Below are 24,356 nucleotides of genomic sequence, written 5' to 3' on the forward strand. Positions count from 1 at the left end.
TGGGCTAATTGCCCAAATTCTGCTCCTGTAACATGAACTTATTAGAGTGAAGGGCAAGGCTGGAAGCAGTAGGGAACCATTGTTTACTAGAAATTGAGGCTCTGATCATGAAAAAGAAGTGTGGAGAAACTCAGCGGGTGAGGCAGCATCGATGGAGCAAAGGAAATAGGCAAAGTGTCAATAGACAATAGGTGCAGGAGTAGGCCATGCGGCCCTTCGAACCAGCACCGCCATTCAATGTGATCATGGCTGATCATCCCCAATCAGTACCCCGTTCCTGCCGTCTCCCCATATCCCCTGCCTCCGCTATCTTTAAGAACCCTATCTAGCTCTCTCTTGAAAGCATCCAGAGAACCTGCCTCCACCGCCCACTGAGGCAGAGAATTCCACAGACTCACAACTCTGTGAGAAAAAGTGTTTCTTCGTCTCCGTTCTAAATGGCTTGCCCTTTATTAAACTGGCCCCTGGTTCTGGACTCCCCCAACATCGGGAACATGTTTCCTGCCTCTAGCATGTCCAAACCCTTAACAATCTTATATGTTTCAATAAGATTCCCTCTCATCCTTCTAAACTCCAGAGTGTACAAGCCCAGCCGCTCCATTCTCTCAGCATATGACAGTCCCGCCATTCCGAGAATTAACCTTGTAAACCAACGCTGCACTCCCTCAATAGCAACAATGTCCTTCCTCAAATTAGGGGACCAAAACTGCACACAATACTCCAGGTGTGGTCTCACTAAGGCTCTGTACAACTGCAGAAGGACCTCTTTGCTCCTATACTCGACGACTCTTGTTATGAAGGCCAACATGCCATTCGCTTTCTTCACTGCCTGCTGTACCTGTATGCTTACTTTCATAGACTGATGAACAAGGACCCCCAGATCCCATTGTACTTCCCCTTTTCCCAACTTGACGCCATTAGATAGTGTTGAAACCCTTCTTCAGACCCGAAACGTTGCCCATTTCCTTCGCTCCATAGATGCTGCTTCACCCGCTGAGTTTCTCCAGCATTTTTGTCTACCTTTGATTTTCCAGCATCTGCAGTTCCTTCCAAAACAAGAAAAAGAAGGGCATGTGTCGGGTATAGGCAGCTTGGTTCAAATGAATCCCTGGAGCAGTATAGGAGGTGTAAGAGATCACATAAGGGAAATCAGCAGGGGAGAAAGGAACATTCAGAGATTTTATTAATATATTAAGGGTAAAAGTGAAATGAGAATAGGGTTCCATAACAATCAATAAGATTGTCTATGTGTGGAGCCCCAGGAGATCAGTGAGCTGTTAAATGAATGTTTCCTGTCTGAATTAATCATGTAGAAAGATATAGTGTAGGAAGGAATTGCAGATGCTGGTTTACACCGAAGACACAAAAAGAAGGGTCTCGACCCAAAACATCTCCTGACCCTTCTATCCAGAGATGCTGCCTGTCCTGCTGAGTTACCCCAGAAAAATATAGATGATAGGGAACTCTGGAATGCTAATACAGTAAACCCCTGCAATAATGGTCTTCTATATAGCGGATTTTGGTTATACAGTGTAGTGGACCAAGGATCCCGTTGCACTGCTGCCCCACTTCCACCAGTGAGCTGGCGACACGTGATGTGCTTCCGGTCACGGGAGCTGAGAGCAAGTAGCATGAAGGCGGTGTGAGCAATGGACCTGTCCCCGGTGCACCTATGTGGGGTCGGTGGCTCTGCGCCTCCCTGGCCTGTGAACTTTCATTTGTTTAGCCCCACCCCCCACAGCTATATTTCTTCCCTCCCTGCCTTGGGATAAACTTTAACCCTCCCCCCTCACTCAGTTATAGCAGACAATCGGCAATAACAGACACCACCCCCCACCCACCCCCTTCCTCCATGGTCTGTGATAGAATGGATTTACTGTATGATGTCTTGACGATTACATTGCAGATGTCGAGGTACTGGAGCATTAAAATCTACTATCTAAATGGCGTCAAGTTGGGAAAAGGGGAAGTACAACGGGATCTGGGGGTCCCTGTACATTAGTCTGAAAGTAAGCATGCAGGTACAGCAGGCAATGAAGAAAGCGAATGGCATGTTGGCCTTTATAACAAGAAGAATCGGATATAGGAGCAAAGAAGTCCTTCTGCAGTTGTACAGAGCCCTAATGAGACCACACCTGGAGTATTGTGTGCAGTTTTGGTCCCCTAATTTGATGGACATTCTTGCTATTGAGGGAGTGCAGCGTAGGTTTACATGGTTAATTCCCGGGATGGTGGGACTGTCATATGCTGAGAGAATGGAGCGACTGGGCTTGTACACTCTGGAGTTTAGAAGGGTGAGAGGGGATCTCATTGAAACATATAAGATTGTTATGGGCTTGGACACACTAGAGGCAGGAAACATGTTCCCGATGTTGGGGGAGTCCAGAACCAGGGGCCACAGTTCAAAAATAAGGAGTAAGCCATTTAGAATGTAGACGAGGAAACACTTTTTCTCACAGAGAGTTGTGAGTCTGGAATTCTCTGCCTCAGTAAGCGGTGGAGGTAGGTTCTCTGGATGCTTTCAAGAGAGAGCTAGATAGGGTTCTTAAAGATAGCGGAGTCAGGGGATATGCGGAGAAGGCAGGAACGGGGTACTGATTGGGGATGATCAGCTATGATCACATTGAATGGCGGTGCTGGCTCGAAGGACCAAATGGCTTACGCCTGCACCTATTGTCTATTGTCTAAACTGCATTAAGGCAGATGAATCCCTGGGAAATGGTCAAATGTATCCTAGAATTTTGTGGAAAGCTAGAAAATAATTGCAGGGCCTCTGTCAGAAATATTTGTATCACCAATAGCAAAGGTTGAGGTGCCAGAAGATGAGTGGGTGGCTCATGTTATGCCTATATTTAAGACAGGCTGCAAGGAATGGTTGGGAACTACAGACCAATGAGCATAACATCAGTGGTAGGGTAAGTTTTGAGAGGAGTTTCTGAGAGACAGGATCTATGTGCATTTGGAAAGGCAAGGACTGATTAGCAATGGTCAGATTGGCTTTGTGCAGCAGAAAGCTTACAGTGCCCTCCATAATATTTGGGACAAAGACCCATCTTTTATTTATTTGCCTCTGTACTTGAGATTTGTTTATTTGCCTCTGAATTTGATATTTATAATGGAAAAAAAAAAATCACATGTGGTTAAAGTGCACATTGTCAGATTTTAATAAAGTGTTTCTGATCTGCCGGACAGTTGTTTGGGGATGTTTTGTTATTATGGAGAGAATTCTTCTGTCATCAGCTGTGGAGGTCTTCCTTGGCCTGCCAGTCCCTTTGCGATTAGTAAGCTCACCAGTGCTCTCTTTCTTCTTAATGATGTTCCAAGCAGTTGATTTTGGTAAGCCTAAGGTTTGGCTGATGTCTCTCTAACAGTTTTATCCTTGTTTCTCAGTCTCATAATGGCTTCTTTGACTTTCATTGGCACAACTTTGGTCCTTATGTTGATAAAGACAATGACAATTTACAGAAACATCACCTCACTGTGATGGAAGGCAAAGTCTTGTCTCTCCCCTGCTCTCCATTCCTCTCCCAAAGTCAAAGTCCCCGGCGGGCGCTAGCAAAGTCAAAGTCCCCGGCGGGCACTAGCAAGTCCCACGGCCACTTAAAGCTGCGCCGGACGATGCTCCAGGTCCCTCTCAACCCCGCAATTCGAGCGGGAGAAGACGCCGTTGCCTGCCCCGGGTCCCCCGATGTTGGAGTCGTGTCATAACAGTGTGCCAAAGCCCCCGTCCGGGCGCTAGCAAGTCCTGCGAGCTGTCGTTGTTCAAGCTGCAGGGAAAAGGTTGGGTCCCCGTACAGGGAAGCGATGTACGGCCCTGCCCCCCAGGTCCCTCTCAAAAACCCCCGCAAAATTCGAGACAATAAAAATAAAAAAAGACAGGCGGCCGTTGCCGAGTGCAACCCAAGCTATACCTAGACCTCTGTGCACAAGCGCCTTGCCATTCTCCCTTGACTTTCCCAGGGGCAAACCCGTGAGCTCCCGGTTTCTCACCATCCACCGGATTTGTCGTGTCATAGCTACTTTGTGCCTAATCACAGCTCTCCACGCTCCGAAGCCGGCCAGCTCCATATGGTAGGTCCGCAGATCCCCAGGCTCCGTGACTTGAGCTGTCGTTCCGATTGGAGGCCGCTCCACGGTGCTAGGCCCCAATGGCAATGGAGACCTGACAGGGAAAAGGTTGGGTCCCTGTACAGGGAAGAGATCTAAAAGTTCACGTGACAATAAAATATTCAATCAGATCTTGCAGGAGTCCACATGGACATCATCTACGGCTCAGCCCTTGTCAACCATTTTGGTCATTCCTGTACAATATGTCATCAGATCGTAAGACACACCTAATCGGTCCTTGCTGCCCTTCTTAAATAGAGGCGCAACATTCGCCACACTCCAGTCTTCCATCTTTCAAGTGTCTTACGATATTCATATTTCTCAGCCAGGGTTCCTGCAATTTCTGTAGCTTCTCACAGTGTCCTCGGATATATCTGGACAGGCCAGGGAGATACATCTACCTGCACTCTAACAGGAACATGCATGTCTTGAACTCTCGTCATCACACTTTTAAAAGCATCCCACTTTCCAGACATTCATTTGCCCGCAAACAATCTACTCCAATCAACTTTAGCAGGTAGAAACAAGGAACTGCAGGTGCTAGTTTAGCAAGTTCCTGTCTAATATCATCAAAGTTGATTGGCCTTGCCCCCATTCAGAATGTTAACGTGATCCAGTCCTGTCTTTATCCATATCTAATTTTTGCAAGAGCGAGAAAGAGGTGGGTTGCCAAGGAACGAGGAAGGTCATTGATGAGTGAGGAGGGCCATCAAGGAGCGAGGAAGGTCGTCGGAGAATGAGGAGAGCTATCGGAAGCTCCTGGCGAGCTCTGTGGAGCCGTCCAAGACAAGACCTGGCAGCGGGGGCAGCCGAGGACGGGTCCATGGTGAGAGCTGGAGGGCGGATGGTCCTGCAGCGGGTGCTGGAGGTTGACTGGCCCGAGTGAGTGCTGGAGGTCGATCAAGGACATGCTGCCGAGAACAAAGAGGGACGTGGCTTGGGGGGAGGGGGGTCTGTGGAGAACAAAGGGGACTATAGTGAAACTTTGTAAGTTTGCCAGTGTTCTATACGTGGTGACTCAGCATCCTTTGTATATGGTAGGCAAAACAAAGAATTTCACTGTGATGTGTCACATGCGATAATAAAGTATCAATCAAACCGATGGTTTCAATATTTAAGCAACTAATCTGTCTCTTCCAGATGGTTTGGATGGCATTAAATCGGATGATGACTGGTTCATGGCAGATTGGTCTTTTATTTCAGTTGTAATTTATGAACTGATTCTACTTCACCTGCTTTTAGGGATAAGATTCAACTCGTTATAAGAGATTTAAATTAATCTATTGAACTGTGGAATTAACATTCTGATTATAATGTAGAATTCAAGTACTTTAGCGTAGAGGACACCTGTGTCTAGTGTGCCTCAGGGATGTGCAATTTCATATTGAATGGAACATGCACAAGTGATGGTTATCCTTTCCTGGAAGATGCTTAATGAACATATTTGTTGCTGGTTGTTCATTAAAAGATTAACATTTTACAACTTGCCATGATATAATTTGAACTTCTGAGTTTATCTTCTAGTGCTATAACAAGTTCCATACCAGGGATGTCAGTAAACCTCACAGTTAAGAGCACCAAGCCTATTTTCATAGGTAGCTTGCCAGGATCTTTCTCATCATATGTCTGAGCAGACATGAATAGTTGCTGAAGATGTAAAAGTTCAGCCATTGCTTGTCACTCATCAGATAAGATATGGTAGGCAGAAAGCCACGAGTGATGTTGGGTCATTTGAATTTATGAGTTTGGTATAATTTTAAAATTTAACGTTACTATTTTAACGAATGCAGTGCGCTATTGATTGGATATTCTTTTACGTCATTGCCTACAATCCAGGAGACACCAATTAGTTTCCAAGCTGAATCACTTGTCTTCATTGCTTCTGGGGTGAATTCAGAGTTTCTTTATTCAAACCCTAAGGAGTATGTGTGCATGTGCGTATGCATGCATGAAAACCAATGAGCAGACATCTACAGCTCTGTTAATGAGATGAATAATATCCTTTGTACCAGTGAGTACCAATTACTTTATCAAACAGCACATCCTTTCTGCAGCTGGTTACTGTTCAGCCTTGGGAATCAGTTGACTCTCTAGATCTGTCTTTAATCCTGTACCTCTTCTACACTGAAGCGCATAATTCTACATTATAATTGGAATGTTAATTTAGCAATTCAATAGATTAATTTTATATCTCAACAATCAATACGTGTACTCATATTTACCATCAGATAATATCAGAAAACACTTAGGATCTGTTTTGGAAAGCCTGCTTGAATATCAACTGTATAATCAAAATTTACTTTCAACATGATGCAAAATGTATATATTGTGACTTCTGTCAACCCAGTCAACTTAATAAAATGCCAAAACACAGCTTTAGTCTTTGTCATTTTCTTTAAAGAGCCGTCATGCATTGCGTTTTGCAATGGTGTGTGTGTATTTGCAAATTGGAGAAGGAACAATGGGAAGGAAAGTCTCCGGTTCTTATTGACCTACATCTCCCATATAGTTACAGAAGGTTGGTGTGGACTGGAGACTTCCCTTCCTGTTTATATTCTCTTTTTTTTTTACAATTTCACCTTACACCTTGGTCCTTGTCCTTGTATGTAGAGTGGAAGAAACCTTTAGATAGGAGTCTAAACCATTGAAGAATAGATTTTGGATGCACATTTCACACTTCATTTTTAAACGTGATTGCAGTTTTGTGGCCACTGGGGCGTCCAAAGTTACTACCGATTAGGATACAGAATTTGTGAAAATTAATATTCAATAACAAGCACATTCAGAAGCATTCAAAGTTCTTAATTGTGAACAACGCTGCAGAGGATGTGGTTTTGTCAATTGTCAACGTTTTCTCATTTGTTTCTTTGGGGGTGGGGTCCCTTGCTTTGGCTTGCTCATGTCAGAGCATTACATTGTAAAAGAACCTGGGCCACATTTGGGATTGGGAATTTTGCATGAGCACGTCAACATTAGGGAATTCATAAAACGCGTGCTTATAACTATCAATGCCAACTATCAAATAACTTAGTGCTGAAGTAACTCAGCAGGTCAGGCAGCATCTCTGGTGAAAAAGGATGGTCTGAAGATGGGGCCCGATCTGAAATGTCACCCATCCTTTTTCTCCAGAGATGCTGCCTGACCTGCTGAGTTACTTCAGCACTTTATGTCTATCTTTGGTATATACCAGCATCTGCAGTTCCTTTCTATACATAATAAGTTTGTTAAATGTGTTTGCAGTAACAATCCAAAAATATCACCTTAATATACACTGAAGTATCATGTATCTGTACACCGTAAACAGTTTGATTGTGACCGTGTACAGTCTTTCCGCTGACTGATTGGTGCACAGCAAATAGCTTTTCACCGTACCTTGGTGCACGTGACACTAAACTAAACTAAAGTTTGGAGATGTTTCTGACTCATTGGTACTTTGGAAAGTTAAATACATCTTAACAAAATTATATTTTGTGTTCAAAAGCTTCCATGTGAGTGGTATGTTTCTAAAATGACTTTCTAAAGCTTGTATTTTCTACTTTCCTTTTGCTGGAAATGTTTTAATGTTTTGTAGATTCTTAGTGGGGTAGTCAGCTATGCAGAGAAATCTAAGTAACATTTCAAGTTGGAGATTTTCATGTTTTTAAGATGATGTGAGAATATAAAGGAAAGAGCAAACAGAAAACGTGATCTAAGAGAGCTATACATCTGAGAAGCAGAATCAATATTTGAGGTTATAAAAATAAAACACTGTTAATGGTGGAGTTCTAAAGTAAAACATGGATAATCTAAAAAAAGTTAATTACCAGAAATTTCTAAACAAATTGAGTCTGGTAGTTTGTAACGTGCCGTTCCTCATGCTTGCATCAAGTTTATTAGAACAGCATAGGAGACTTGCAGAATTCTCCAGCAAACTGTGTTTGTATTACTATTTCAATATCTTAAACAATGATAGGAACAATTTTACTTGAGAATTAAATGCTGCATAATTAAAGTTTAAATATTTATTTCATTTTATATTTATATTTCATTTACTTGTATTTATCTGCTCAAATAACTCTGACCAACTAGTGTATATAAAGGAAGAGAAGGATACGTTACATTTGTATGAATGATTTTTTGAAGAGGAATTTCTTCCTTCTGTGCAGAGTTGTTTGGGGATCTGATGTAACAAGAATATGGGAGACTGATTGTGACTACCTTTTTAGACTTCCTTTCTCTTGAGGGATGGTATCAGCCCTTGAGTTGACAGTCTTGTGGATATTATTTCTCTGCAGATTTAAATTATTTGAATTGCCTTGTCATGCTAATGCTTTTTGTTTGTGACAGAATATAGAATCACTCAGTTAGATAAATTTATATGTGAATTGTTTGATTTGAAGCTACTTGTCTGCCATAAAACAATTAATTAGAACATTTAAGAAAGTTGGAAGTGCAGCAACACTGCACTTAAGATAACTTTTTGTTAACCTTTATCTAGTATTAGGAATTAAATCCAGCAGTGTTTAGCACATTTGGGCATATTTTGTGGATTATTCAATAAAACAGCCAGATGATTGCATGTGGCTGTAGTAAAACACATGCTCTATCCAAGATTTTAAAAATCTCAATGTGTGGGCTAAGGCAACCACTGTGCTAATTTCCTATGCAATTCTGTACGTTGAACAATATTTGTTTTCTTGTTTGCAAATCAAGTACTGTAGCTGTCTTGCGTAAATACCAGGCAGAATATGTGGATAAAGTGAATGCAAATCTAAAGTTCATCAAATGAATTCAGAAATGTTTCTGAAAACACTACCATGAAAATGCTACCTAAAATGAGCTGTACTTAATTTTTGTACATTGGCCAGAATGTATATCATTTCATATCTTTAAATTTAGTTGTGATTTGATTTAAAATGAAATGCATAACATGTTCTTTAAGCTTCTTCTTGCGAATGAAACATAAACCAAAAGAATAGTTAGATCTCAAGCTGGTGTTGAGCAGCCTTCTTTAGCTTTCTTCAAGCTAAAGGAAGTTTAATATATTCATATTAGAGAAGATTGTGGGAATAAAATGTTTGATTTTGTTTGGTTTTTAGATGAAAGTCACGATTCTTCAGTCTTATGTTAATGACCTTGGTGATCAGAATGAAGCCTTGATTCAGATGATTGAAGAACTTGAAAAATTAGCGAATGAAAAGATTTCAAATCTGGATAACAGACTGCAGAAAGCTGACCAACTATTAAATGTAAGATTTGCATCTGTATTTTTATTTCTTAATCTTTTCATTTGAATATGCTTGGCGAGAATTGCAGCTTAATCCTTGATCATGGCAGTATTGGTTACGATATGAGGTGGAATATAGATAGTTCTTTCATAAATTATCCTGGGTACACATGTAAGTCGTATATAAATCTAATTTACCATATTACACTCTATTTATACCCAGGATCCATCCTACGCAGGTTTGAGTCTTTGGACCCACAATGCTTATCCCTAAGTCCAGACACAATATGAGCTCACAAAGTGCTGGAGTAATTCAGCGAGTCATGACAATAAAGGAATCAAATTCAAATTCAATGTCTCTGGAGAACATGGATAGGTGACGTTTCAGGTCTGGACCTTCTTCAGACTGATGTTTTTTATATTTTCTTTCCAAAATAATATTATAATTTGTAAATATTAAGCACTGGAACTGATAATTGCTTTTAACTTTCTCAAATCTGCAGAGCTTCCTTCCCTTGCATGTTAAAGGCTTCTGTTCAAAAGCAATGTGTTCTAAATGCAGGGCTTAGATTTAATACAGAGACACAAGACTAATGTTGCTGGAATCTGGAGTGAAAAAACAAGGTGAAGGATGAACTGAGTAAAATAAACAATTGCCTATTCTATTGAGTCAAATTGTTGTTTTGTCATAAGGTCATAGGTGATAGGAGTAGAATTGGGCCATTCGGCCTATCAAGTCGACTGCCATTCAATCATGGCTGCTCTATATCTCTCTCTCCAGAGCCAGCACATCCTTCCTCAGATATGGTGCCCAGAATTGCTCATGATATTCCTTACCAGTGCCTTATAGAGCCTCAGCATTACATCCCTGTTTTTGTATACAGCCCTCTTGAAATAAATGCTATCATTGAGTTTGCTTTCGTTACTACGGATTCAACTTGCAGATTTATGCCCCTGTCCCACTTAGGAAACCTGAACAGAAACCTCTGGTGACCTTGCCCGCGACCCAAGATTTCCATGAGGTTGCCGGAGGTTTTGGTCACTCTCCTTAATGGTCGAAAGTGGTTTCCGCGTGGTCGAGGCTTCATCTAGGTTGCTTCGATTGTTTCAACTAAATCAAAACCGGCCTCGACTAAAAATAGGTTGCCGTTTGGTTGAAGCCAGTGGACTGGGGTCGCTTTTTACTTATAGGCAGTCGAAGGCCATCTCCTTCGCTGACCGGCCATTTTGATTGGGAATATATGGGCAACTTAAACTTTTCTTGTTTAGTTTTAGAGTTCAGAGATTGAATTTACAAAAAGAGCCGATATTAAATTGAAAGAATGGGGGCAGGCACAGTTTCAACATTTTGGTAGATATGTAAAGTCTTTCTATGTATCTCTACTATTTCATGCAGTCCAGGTATGATCTGGAGATGGAGGAAGTAGTCTCAATCAGAGATTTCATAAAGGTAATGATTAGGCATATGAAGGGAAAAATAATTTCCTGGGGTATGGGTCTGTCAGAATTCTTCAGTGAATTCAGGCTCAATGGGCAGAAGAATCTCATTTGGCATTTCTGTATCTGGGACCCTTGTGACAAAGATTGCAAAATTAAAAAATGAACTTAATTTTATATTATTTGCAAGACCAGAGATAAAATACCAACCAACGTTTTAAGGAAGATGTCGAAGACTTGAAGAGTGTAAAGGGGTTTACTTTTTGAAAGATTTTGTGTGAAGGGAGTTGTGAGAATTTTTTTTATGAGTTATGATCATTGCTAAATAACAGGTTTTTGTAATGAGTAGGTTATTAGGCCATGAAATTGCAATAGTCAGGCAGATGGAACTGAATGTATAGAAGCTTTTAAAAGGAAACTAGATAAATATTTGCAAAATAAACAAATTGACAGAACAGTGGATTACATCTTCACAAAACAATATTGTTTTCTTACTAATAAAATGGGTGCTGTGGCGGGGCATTAGATTGCCAATTTAAACAAATTGCCAAATGCTGCTTGGTACAAAGCTACAAACATGAATCAAAAAGGTTTATAGAATAACCATTCATTGTGATCCCCAATCAGTACCCCGTTCCTGCCTTTTCCCCATATCCCCTGACTCCGCTATCTTTAGGAGCTCTATCCAACTATCTCTTGAAAGCGTATAGAGAATTGGCCTCCACTGCTTTCTGAGGCAGAGAATTCCACAGATTCACAACCCTTTGTGTGAAAACGTTTTTCCTCATCTCCGTTCTAAATTGCTTACCTCTTATTTGTAAACTGTGGCCCCTGGTTCTGGAACATATTTCCTGGGTCTACCGTGTCCAAATCCTTAATAATCTTATGTTTCAATAAGATCCTCTCTCATTCTTCTAAATTCCGGAGTATACAAGCCCAGCCACTCCATTCTATCAACAAATGACCGTCCCGCCATCCTGGGAATTAACCTTGTGAACCTACGCTGCACTCCCTCAATAGCAAGAATGTCCTTCCTCAAATTTGGAGACCAAAACTGCAGACAATACTCCAGGTGTGGTCTCACTAGGACCCTGTACAACCGCAGAAGGACCTCTTTGGTCTTATACTCAACTCCTCTTGTTATGAAGGCCAACATGCCATTCACTTTCTTCACTGCCTGCTATACCTGCATGCTTACTTTCAGTGCCTGATGAACAAGGTCCCCCAGATCTCATTGTACTTCCCATTTTCCCAACTAGACACCATTCAGATGATAATCTGCCTTCCTTGTTTTTACCAACAACGTGGATAACCTTACATTTATCCACATTAAACTGCATCTGGCATGCATCTGCCCACTCACCCAACCTGTCCAAGTCACCCTGCATCCTCATAGCATCCATCCTCCTCACAGTTCACACTGCCATCCAGCTTTGTGTCATCTGTAACAGCTTTGTAATTTCCTCATTACTTTTAATCCAGAGTAGTTACCAAACCAAGCTCATTACTTTTAATCCCTTTATCTAAATTATTAATGCACATCGTAAATAGCTGTGGCCCCAGGTACCCCACTAGTCACTGTCACTAGTGATTGTCAGAACATCAAGAGAATATGCACTGGTATTGGTTTATTATTTGTCTTGTGTATCAAGTTACAGTGAAAAACTTCAAATGTTATCTAAATGAGTACAATCAAGCCATAACAAGTGCAGCAAACAAAAAAAAAATTCAGAGTGCAGTTTTACAATGTTATAGTGTTACAATTACAGATAAATGCGTCTTTATAAAAAGCAATGTCTGCAATGAGGTAGTTTACAAGATCAGGGCTACAATGTAACTTATGAGAGAGATGTTCAGTGGTCTGATAACAGCAGGAAAGAAGCTATATCTGGTGTATATGCATTCACGTTTTGTATCTTGAGGGGAAAAGACGGAATGACCAGTGTAAAAATGGTCCATGATTATGTTGGTTACTTTCCTGAGGCAGCTTGAGGTGCAAAATGTAGATGGAATCATTTAGATGGGGATGTGGGGTGTAAGACTGGTTTGAGTGATGGACTGGGCCACAACTTTGTAATTTCTTGCGGCAGAGTAGTTACCAAACCAAAGTGTGAAGCATCCCAATAGGATGCTTTGCATCTGGAAGTTGATAGGAAGTGCTAAATTTCCACAGTCTTCTGAGGAAGTAGTATTGGTGCTTTTTTGGTCATAGCTTTAATGTGGTTGGTCCTCGACAAACTGTTGAAGATGTTTTTGCGGATGAACTTGAAGTGCTCGACCATCACCACATCGGCTGGACTGGATCAGGTACACCATCCCGTTTCCTGAAGTCAATAACTGACAAAGTAGTTCCATAGAGGGAGTACAGAGCAGGTTCACCAGTCTGATTCCTGGGATGGCAAGACTTTCATATGAAGAAAGACTGGATAGACTTGGCTTGTACTCGCTAGAATTTAGAAGATTGAGGGGGGATCTTATAGAAACTTACAAAATTCTTAAGGGGTTGGACAGGCTAGATGCAGGAAGATTAAACCCAATGTTAGGGAAGTCCAGAACAAGGGGTCACAGTTTAAGGATAAGGGGGAAGTCTTTTAGGACCGAATGAGAAAATCATTTTTTACACAGTGGTGAATCTGTGGAATTCTCTGCCACAGAAGGGAGTTGAGGCCAGTTAATTGGCTATATTTAAGAGGGAGTTAGATGTGGCCCTTGTGGCTAAAGGGATCTGGGGGTATGGAGAGAAGGCTCTCCTGAGTTGGATGATCAGCCAGGATACTGAGTTGGATGATCAGCCATGATAATATTGAATGGCGGTGCAGGCTCGAAGGGCCGAATGGCCTACTCCTGCATCTTGTTTCTATGTTTCCAAGTATAATGTTAAATTAGACTCCTTGTCTCATTTAAAATAGGGTTTTTCAGTGCAAGATTTTCTATGTTCTGCAATGAACCTTAGCACTAAGTGGGTTCTTCCACATGTCTTATCACATTTACAAAATTAATGTACCTCTGCTGCAGCAATCCAGACCCTACTCTGCTGTTTTACTTATGTTAGTGTTCTATTTCTGCTGGTTGGAGATCTAAAAGTTGAGCCATAAGTTAATTTCAGCAATGCAAAATTAAATATGGTTTGAATTATTCTATTTGACAGGAACAAAAATTAAAATGGGAACTGTCGAAAGAAGAAACTGATCGTTTACGTCGTGAAAACCTGAACGTAAAAATTGATCTTCATACCCTGGTTGGTGCTATCCAGCAATCTGAAACAAATGAAAAATTTGATGTAGGTGATTTATATTTTAATACCCTAATGCATAAATTTAATGTGACCTTAAAGCTATAGATATATAATACTTAACTACCTGGTGGTATGGGTCCAAAGTTATTCTGAATGCCCTGGGTATATCCACATAGTGTCGCATTTACAGTGCCACAGATATTTATCTACTTTTCATTTGAAAGTTGTTTTGATCTCTTGCCTCAAACAGTTATGTGACAAAGCATTCTGTATCCCATGAAAAAAAAATTATTTTCAGCACCGTCCTCATTTTCTCCAAGATAATTCCTGGTAGTTTTTAAGTGATAACTTCTCATTATCAATTACACTATGAATGGAAATAACCTTAACATAGTCATTTTTTTTTAAAGCCTAGTTCCCAGTTTTGGTCTCCAAATCTGAGGAAGGACATTATTGCCATAGAGGGAGTGCAGAGAAGGTTCACCAGACTGATTCCTGGGATGTCAGGACTGTCTTATGAAGAAAGACTGGATAGACTTGGTTTATACTCTCTAGAGTTTAGGAGATTGAGAGGGGATCTTATAGAAACTTACAAAATTCTTAAGGGGTTGGACAGGCTAGATGCAGGAAGATTGTTTCCGATGTTGGGGAAGTCCAGGACAAGGGGTCACAGCTTAAGGATAAGGGGGAAATCCTTTAAAACCGAGATGAGGAGAACTTTTTTCACACAGAGAGTGGTGAATCTCTGGAACTCTCTGCCACAGAGGGTAGTTGAGGCCAGTTCATTGGCTATATTTAAGAGGGAGTTAGATGTGGCCCTTGTGGCCAAGGGGATCAGAGGGTATGGAGAAAAGGCAGGTACGGGATACTGAGTTGGATGATCAGCCATGATCATATTAAATGGCGGTGCAGGCTCGAAGGGCCGAATGGCCTACTCCTGCACCTAATTTCTATGTTTCTATGTTTCTATAACCAGTTACTCCCTCCTTGTATTATGCTGGTGCTCTCTTATCTGTGCTGAAACACCCTATTTTAAATGAAAAAAGTAGTCTAATTTAACATTTTACTTGGAATAGGGTATGTCAGTTATTGACTTCAGGAAACGGGATGGTGTACCCGTTCCAGTCCTGCCAATGTGGTGTTGGTCGAGAGCTTCAAGTTCATCCACAAAAACATCTTCAACATCCCCATTTCTGTTGCCCTTTTAGGAAGAGAACTTGAAAGAATCACAGCCCACAGAGGGAGGGGGAATCATCTCATCTATCTAAAATAAAAATGTCTTACTTTTAAACTGTGACCTCTAATTCTAGATTTTCTCATGAGAAAATATTCTATCCAGATCCTCCATGTTAAAATCCCGAGGACCTTGTGCTCTGTCAATGTCTCTCACTCTACTAAACTGTGGCACATTTGAACCATGGTTCTCAAAATTTTCTTCATAAAAGAGCCCATCAATTCCAGGTATCAGTCTTGTAAACCGTCTGAGTTACTTCCCGTGCATTGACATCCTCCTCTTAAATAAGGAGACCAATACTTTTAACAATAATCCTAATATCATTTCACCACTGTCTTGTAGATAATGGAACATAACCTTCCTAATTTTGCATTCAAATGAACTCTACCAGATCTATTGCATTTCTAATGACTTGCTTAACTTGTATATTAACCTTTTTTAAATTCATGCAGTTGTACATACGGATCACTCTGAATCTTGGAGGTCAGCAATCTGTCTTAAGATAGAACAGTAACACACCATTAATCATTTACACTTGGTACTGGAGCGACTCCAACACACTTTTAATACACTTTTTTTGTTTTAGGATGTAACATAGTTGTATAAATTTCCAGTAATTATAAAGGGATGACAGGAAATAGGTCCCAAATAATTTGTTGGGAGCTTGGGAATGGGGCCACAGTGAGTTCTAAAGGATTGGAGAAACCCGTTCTGTGTATTAAGGGAAGCAACAGTTCGAGTTAAATGCCAAACCACTGGGATTTTCAAATATTGCGATGGCAGATTACCAGATTTTATTGTATGCTTCACTTTATTTATCTACTGACTTTTCAATTATTTCTCCCTTCAAAAGGCTTTCAAAAAGAACATAACTAATTTTTCTAGCATTTCTGGCAGTCATTCTATTTTTGCCAGTAAAGTGCAACCATACTTTGAATAGATGTATTTTTCAATATAACGTGTAAGAAATATTTTAACATTTGCTGTATGCATTTAAATCAAGTACATGGAATAATTTACTAATATTTGAACTCCAGCTGCTTGTGCTTGAAAGTTGTACCACACATTGTGGAGTTCTATAGCAATGAATGTTCTTCAGTGTAATATTGTGATCATGTGTATTTTGGGCAGAATTATAGAGCAGTAGAGCGTTTGGACTTGTTTCAACTATAATTGGTTAAGTTAGTTAATTGTTTAGTTAAATGCCACGTGTACCGAGGTACAATGAAAAGCTTTTTGTTGAATGCTATCCAGTCAGCAGAAAGACTATCCATAACTACATTTGAGCCATCCATAGTGTGCAAATACAGGATAAAGGGAATAATGTTTAATGCCAGAAAAATGTCCAATTAAAAATAGTCTGAGGGTCTCCAATGAGGTAGATGGTATGTCAGGACTAGTTGGTGATAGGATAGGACAGTTGTGTGACAACAGCTGGGCAGAAACTGTCCCTGAATTTTGATATTATAATATTAGTAAAGAGATTGACTTAATTATTTTTCGGTGTGCATGATATGTTGCGGGACGAGCCTCAATATCAAGTTGGAAGTCACCAAAAACTGTTACAGAATTAGGGCGCTCTTGCTTTAAGAAAGGATTATTGATATTTAATTACAGGGCTGCCAACTCTCACGCTTTGAGCGTGAGAATAACGCATTTGGGCAAATTCTCACGCTCTCAAGCTGATCACAAATTTCTCACGCTCTGTCGTGAGAAATTCTGTGATCAACGAAAATTTCAAAACATATAAACTGCATGGTCCGTGAGTGTTGGAGAGCTGGGGCTGAGGGAGGGGTGGAAGCAGCGGGCGGGGACAGATGCGGGGAGCCGGGGCTGGCGAGTGTTTGTGGGGCTGGCGAGTGTTTGCGGGGCTGGCGAGTGGCTCGCTGCAACTCCGGCCATGGAGCAGCCCCAGTGCAAGAGTCCCGGGCCGTCGGAGGCATCGGAAGCGTAGCGCTGCTGCCGTGAGAGTGAGGGGGGGAGAAAGGGGGAGAGAGGGGGTGGAGGAGAGAGAGGAGGCGAGAAGAAGGGAGAAGGGGAAGAGAGAGGTGTGGTAAAAGAGAGGGAGAGGGGGGCAGAGAGAAATGGGGGAAAGAGGGAGAGAGGGGGGCAAAGAGAAAGAGGAGATAGAGACAGTAGAGAAAGAGAAGGGGAGAGAGAGGGTAGAGAGAGCAAGGGGCGAGGGAGAGATGGGGGAGAGAGGGGAAAGAGAGGGGTGAGGGAGATAGAGAAGGAGAGAGAGTTAGGGTAAAGAGGGGGAGGGGATGGTGGAGAGAGAGAGGAGAGAGAAGGCGAGAGAGAAGGGGAAAGCGAGGTGGGAAGGAGAGAGGAGAGAATGAGGGAGAGAGAGTGAGAAGGCGAGAGAGTGAAAAGGCGAGAGAGAGGGGGAGAGAGAGGGGAAGAGAGGGAAGGGAAGTGAGAGGAGAGAGAGGGAGCGGCAGGGAGGGGAGATGGGGGAGAGAGAGAGAGGGGGTGACAGGAGAGAGAGTGGAAGAGGGGGGAGAGTGAGGTGGGTGGGAGAGAGAGGAGAGAGTGGGGGAGAAAGAGAGAGGGGGGATAGGGGGATATAGAGGCAGGGCTGCCAACTCCCATGCATTGAGCGTGAGAATCACGCATTTTGCCAAATTCTCACGCTGATCACAAATTTCTGTAGTGAGAAATTCTGTGATCAACGAAAATTTCAAAACTAATATCAACTGCATGGGCCATGGGAGTTGGAAGCAGAAGCAGCGGCGGGGACAGGTGCGGACGGGAAGCGGGGATGGCAAGTGTTTACTGGGCTGGCGAGTCGCTCATTGCAACTCCGGCCATGGAGCAGCCTCAGTGCAAGAGTTCCGGGCCGTCAGAGGCGTTGTAAGCGTTGCACCGCTGCCGTGAGAGTCTCTGTGGCAAATTCTCCCAGGTGACCAGCATGGATCAGGCTGAGGCTCGGTGCATCCTGGAGAACAACCAATGGCTGCTGGAAGTAACTACCAAGCACTGGGTAGAAATGGTGGAAGATAGTGGATTTCAAATGGGAGTGGTTGGAGAAAGCACCCTGCTTGCCTGCTAGATTTCCACAAACGGTAACTGCAGAAAAAATGTTCCCAATGTTGGGGGAAGTTCAGAACCAGGGGTCACAGTTTAAGAATAAAGGGTAGAGACCAGTTAGGACTGAGATGAAGACAAACTTTCTTCATGCAGAGAGTTGTGAATCTGGAATTCTCTGCCACAGAAGGCAGTGCAGGCTAATTCACTGGATATTTTTAAGAGAGAGTTACATTTAGTTCTTGGGGCTAATGAAATCAGGGGATATGGGGAAAAAACCTGGAAAGAGGTACTGATTTTAGATGAATATCCATGATCATACTGAATGGCAGTGCTGGCTCGAAGGGCCAAATGGCCTATTCCGGCACCTATTTTCTATGTTTCTATGCTTGAGTATATGGCAATAAATCTCAATCACTTGATTTTGAAGCATTCATGCATGGTGGATGTATAATGTAGTCAGTGATACAGTGTGAAAACAGCGCAACTTGACCACACCCATCAACATGTCCCAGGTACGCTACCTGCTTTTGGTTCATACCTCCAAACCTGCTCTATCCATGTATCAGTCTAAATGTTGGGATGGTCCCTGCCTCAACTACCTCCTCTGGCAGCTTGTTCCATACACCCACCACCCTTTGTGTGGAAAAAGTTACCTCTTAAAAATAATTCATACAAAAAACATTGAAATCATACTTCTACAATGCACTAAAACATGATTTTAATACATTAAATTTCAAAAAGTCCCTATCCTGGGAGGGAAGACACCACACTTCCACACCCTCTCCCCACTCGGTTGCTCCACTCCCTCACCGGATGCCCCCAAGGCCAGTGATCAATGATCGCTCAGCCTCCCCACTTTCAAAAATGCTCCGCAGTCCCTGGTTCAGACGGAGAACACTGCCAGATGTGAGTGGGGAACTGAGGCCAGTTGTCCATGATGCTGGATCCCAATGCTCAGCGCTTCATATTTCGGTGTTGGCTAATGTTATTGATTTGTAATTAGCCTGATTTGTAATTAGTTGACAAACCTTAATTAATAAATCTGGAATATCTAGGGGGATGGGATAAGTGTAATATTAAAATTACATGCAAATTTCAGGCTGTCTGTCACAACATACAGCCCCGATAACCCATTATTTCCCTCAGTTAAATATTGGGAAGGTAGCACTATTGTCATTTGCCACTCAACTATTATGTTTGTTTACCTCATTGACTATTTCTAACCCCCCCCCCCCCCCACCCCCCCAAATTCCTTTGACAGGTTGAATAGAAATGTCCACAACCTCGTTGTTTTATTAATTGAACACGTAGATGAACATACTCAAGGAGTGTAATCAGATGGAAACTGATTCAGATGCGATAATCAAGAGCTTGTTCAAAGAAGGGGAATATTTTAAAGGAGTGACAGTGATACTTGCAGGGGAATGTGTGAGGAGATTATTATTTGTCTTTAGTTTTAGCTTGGACATCTGAAGATTCAAAGTTTAATATAGTAATTGTACTGATACTGACCCCAACCAACCACGTAATGAATATCATCCATTCTGGAGGTTTTACTTTTATGATGCCATTTAAACTTCACTTCAATGTAAAATTAATTGGGAATGGGGAGCATTGGAACAAACATTTGCCCTCTGTACATATTAACTGTAATATAATGATGTATGCATGTTGGTAGGTGCAATCCAAACAAAGATCTTTTTATCATTGTTGTGTTATGAATACCACAGAAAATATTATGTACTCTCAAGATCACATTTAATAGAATGATATTGGTTAAATATATAGTTATTGGACTTTGCATTTCGGAAAAGTCCCAGCTGAGAGGAAGACAGCAAGACTGCACTTTTTAAAAAACTATTCGTACTGTTTTATCTGGAACTGGATTGTTTTTTTGTTTTTTTTATCGTTTTTAATTTATGCGTGAAATGTTTAACTTTTTATGTGCGATGCTCCGGTATTCCCTGGGAAACGTCTTCTCATTTTGCACTGTACAACTGTTGCTTTGTAAGATGACAATAAAGGATGATGATGATAATGATAATAAAAATACTGTAAATATTGGGGGTTAAAATGACATCAGGACAGTTTGTTTGGAAAATGAAAGAAATGGTATACTTATACAGCTGAGTAGGTATAATATTATGGATGATAAATTATGTTCAACCAATTGATGACTTCTTTGACAAAGTAACTAGCATGTTAGATAACAAGGAAGCCAATGGATGTATCAAATTTTGCTATAGATAATTTGGTCTGTGAACTGCCCCATAAAAGATTACTGCATTAGATAAGGACCTGTGGACTTGAATGTAATAGGTTAAGTCCAGGGGGTCAGATATGGGACTTTATGTGAGGGCCAGATATATTGTCAGTGCAGAGGGGCTAGGAGCAAGGCCAAGTGTGCATCCAGAGTCAAGGTCTGGAATAGTACTAGGTGGGCAGTCAAAGCTGGGACCAGGGGAGTGTTCAGCACTCGGAACCTAAGCAGGTAAGCAGCTATTGTCAGGGTGGGATAGGAGGAGGGGGGGGGGGGGGGGGTGCAGGTGGAAGGCTGGACTCTGGGTCAGGAATGAGAGAAGGTATGCAACTGGAGTCAGGAGTAGTACCAGGTGTGCAGTGAGACCCAGGTTGGTCAACATGGGCCGTGTTTGATTATAATCTGATTTCCATACATGAATATACTAAGATCAGTCATGTGCTGCACGTGTTGATCAGAGCCTGGGATCTACTGTGGAATGTAATTAGGAATGTAATTTACTCTAACCTTATTCCTAGCTAATCCAATTTAAAGGATATATATCGCATTCAAGTGTAAGTTAAAAGAATCGCTACAGTATGCACCATATTACACAATTTCAAGCTGAAAATGCAAAAGCCCCGTACCAATGGGAGGGGACACACCCTCCTCCACTCCTCTCTCTTCTCCCCCCCCGGATCACTATGCTCCCTCAGGCTTGGTCTCTTGCAACTCCCAACTCTCACCCAATGTTGGCAGCCCTGTAATTACATTGCTAATTCTTAAAAATCTAATCATGCTTTGCACATTTTTGCTTAGCAATAGGCTAATGTTGTTAAAGTGATTGACCTGTGAGGTTAAATGGTTAGGGAGCATGGGGCAGTTCATGAAGAGCACAAGAAGTACTTATGAAGGAGTCAGGAATGTGGGCAGGGACAGGATATAGGTGTTTGGGGAACCCCCCCCCCCACCCCCCCATATTCCAAGCATGTAAAGTGATCATTGGTGGTTGAGGGTGCTCATTAAGGCATCTCAGAACTGCATTTTAAAAATTATTGTTTTAATATCTCACTTAACCATTATCTACATGAGAAATATATAAAAACATGATAAGATAACACTAAAAACTTGGTGAGGAAATTTTCATTCTTATTCCTTCCACTACCTAACATTCATTCTTCAACCAAGATAAACTTCAAATTAAACTTTGAATATCTTTTTAATTTTTATTTTCTTGCTAATTTTGTAATCTTGCTGTTTCAAGACTGACCATCGTGTTTTCTTAGTTTATAAACTTGACCACTTTCAACCCATATTTGTTATATTATGCTTTAAAAATGTATCAATGTATGAAAAGTATAATGTAAACATTAAGCTTCCTCTTTTTTCACTTTCTCAATTGACCTGCGTTTCTTTCCATAATTCAAAATGTCTGTGTTTTCCTACCATTATTCCCATATTTAAATACGTATTCTAAACAAAATAATAGTTCACAGAAAACTTTAAACAGTTAATCTGTAATAACACAATTAAATGTGTCAATTTATTTATCCCTCTAAACTTTTCCTATCCATGTACCTGTCCAAATGTCTTTTAATTGTTGCTATAGCATTTGCCTCAACTATCTCCTCTGGCTGCTCATTCGATATGCACTCCATCGTCTGAGTGAAAAAGTTATTGAATCTTTCCCCTATTAAACCCTTGTCACTAGTTCTTGATTTCTCTTACTCTGGGTTAAAGACTCTTAACATTCATCTTATCTTATATACCCCACAGCCTCCTGCATTCATAGAAACATAGAAACATAGAAAATAGGTGCAGGAGGAGGCCATTCGGCCCTTCGAGCTCTGTGATCATGGCTGATCTTCCCCTATCAATAACCCGTGCTTGCCTTCTCCCCATACCCCTTGACTCTACTGGCCCCTAGAGCTCTATCTAACTCTCTCTTAAATTTATCCGGTGACTTGGCCCCATATTAGATGCATACATGTTGACATCCTTAATAATTATGAGTTAGTTGTGTGAGTGACTAATTCTTTTTTTTGATGAATGTATCCCTTTATGTATACATTTATACAAATTTATAAATGTGCCCAAGAAGAGTAAGGTGACATGCCTCAATGACTATCGACCCGTGGAACTAACGCCTGTGGTGATGAAGTGCTTTGAGAGGTTGATCATGGCGCAAATTAACTCCTACCTCGACAAAACCCTGGACCCACTGCAGTTCGTTTACAGCCACAACAGATCAATGGTGGATGCGATTTCGCTGGCTCTCCATTCCGCTCTGGACCACTTGTATAACAAAAACTCATGTGCCAAGCTGTTATTCGTTGATTACAGCTCGGCATTTAATACAATCATCCCCTCCAAGCTGGGTACCAAACTCGCAGAACTGGGTCTCTGCGCATCCCTCTGCAATTGGATCCTCGACTTCCTCATCCACAGACCACAGTCTGTCCGTATGGGTGGAAAGGTGTCAGACTCGATAACAATCAGCACGGGAGCACCTCAAGGCTGCGTCCTCATCCCCCTGCTGTACTCACTCTATACTCATGACTGCGTAGCCGGTCATAGTGCGAACTCCATCACCAAATTCACTGACGACACCACTGTGGTGGGACGTATCACTGATGGGGATGAGTCGGAGTATAGAAGAGAGATCGAGCAACTGTCCATATGGTGCCAGCACAATAACCTGACCCTCAACACCAAGGAACTGATTGTGGACTTTGGAAGGAGTAGGATGGGGACCCACAGTCCCGTTTATATCAATGGGTCATTGGTAGAAAGGGTCAAGAGCTTCAAATTCCTGGGCGTGCACATCTCTGAAGATCTTTCCTGGTCCAAGAACACTGATGCAATTATCAAGATAGCACATCAGCGCCTCTACTTCCCGAGAAGATAACGGAGAGTCGTTTTTTTAAGGAGGACTCTCTCTATCTTCTACAGGTGCACAGTAGAGAGCATGCTGACCGGTTGCATCGTGGCTTGGTTCGGCAACTTGAGCGCCCTGGAGAGGAAAAGACTACAAAAAGTAGTAAACACTGCCCAGTCCATCATCGTCTCTGACCTCCGTTCCATCGAGGGGATTTATCGCAGTCGCTGCCTCAAAAAGGCTGGCAATATCATCAAGGACCCACACCATCCTGGCCACACACTCATCTCCCTGCTACCTTCAGGAAGAAGGTACAGGAGCCTGAAGACTGCAACGACCAGGTTCAGGAATAGCTACTTCCCCACAGCTTGGGAGGATTTTAGCTTGATGACAAACTTGGCTTGGACAAAACTCTGAACATTAATAGCCCATTATCTGTTATTTGCACTTCATCAGTTTATTTATTCATGTGTGTATTTACGTATATAATGGAATATGGACACACTGATCTGTTTTGTAGTCATGCCTACTATGTTCTGTTGTGCTGAAGCAAAGCAAGAATTTCATTGTCCTATCGGGGACACATGACAATAAACTCTCTTGACTTGACCTTAATGTTTTTCATTCGGCAACTGGATTTGAATATTTTTCATTGGTATAATATAAACTAAGTACAGCAATTTGCAAATACACATTTGAAAGGACTATGAGCTGAAGTAAAAGTAATACAACTGAATTTGTCATAAATGTTTCCTGCACAAATTCTCAACCCACAGCACCAGTGTGCTGGGCAAAGATCCTAGAGGAGCAAGATAGACCACTCCTCGAAAAACGCGTAGTATGACGTGTGTGATCGTCGACGCCATTTTTCGAGGCATTTATTGGGCTTCCCCCCCACACTGTCATGGCGTCCTTATCTAAATTTCATCTCACTGCTCTGCTATCAATTATTCTAATCGTAAATCTAAACGACCCAACCTGTCATTCTTT

At 41.7% G+C, this 24,356-nt stretch overlaps 1 protein-coding gene across 7 annotated transcripts in view; it reads left to right on the top strand.

The window, feature by feature from the left end:
* The window catches only part of LOC129696527 (putative leucine-rich repeat-containing protein DDB_G0290503), a 402,087-nt gene that overhangs the window by 3,793 nt on the left and 373,938 nt on the right, over positions 1 to 24,356 (top strand). For 6 of the 7 annotated variants that reach the window (XM_055634522.1, XM_055634523.1, XM_055634521.1 and 3 more), the window contains exons 2-3: positions 9,186 to 9,335; positions 13,899 to 14,030. In XM_055634522.1, the coding sequence (XP_055490497.1) occupies positions 9,186 to 9,335; positions 13,899 to 14,030 (282 nt within the window). The remainder of the gene's footprint in view (positions 1 to 9,185; positions 9,336 to 13,898; positions 14,031 to 24,356) is intronic. The other variant, XM_055634520.1, reaches the window with a different exon arrangement.

The sequence above is a fragment of the Leucoraja erinacea genome, chromosome 4 (genome assembly GCF_028641065.1).
Source record: "Leucoraja erinacea ecotype New England chromosome 4, Leri_hhj_1, whole genome shotgun sequence".
Lineage (NCBI taxonomy): Eukaryota > Metazoa > Chordata > Chondrichthyes > Rajiformes > Rajidae > Leucoraja > Leucoraja erinaceus.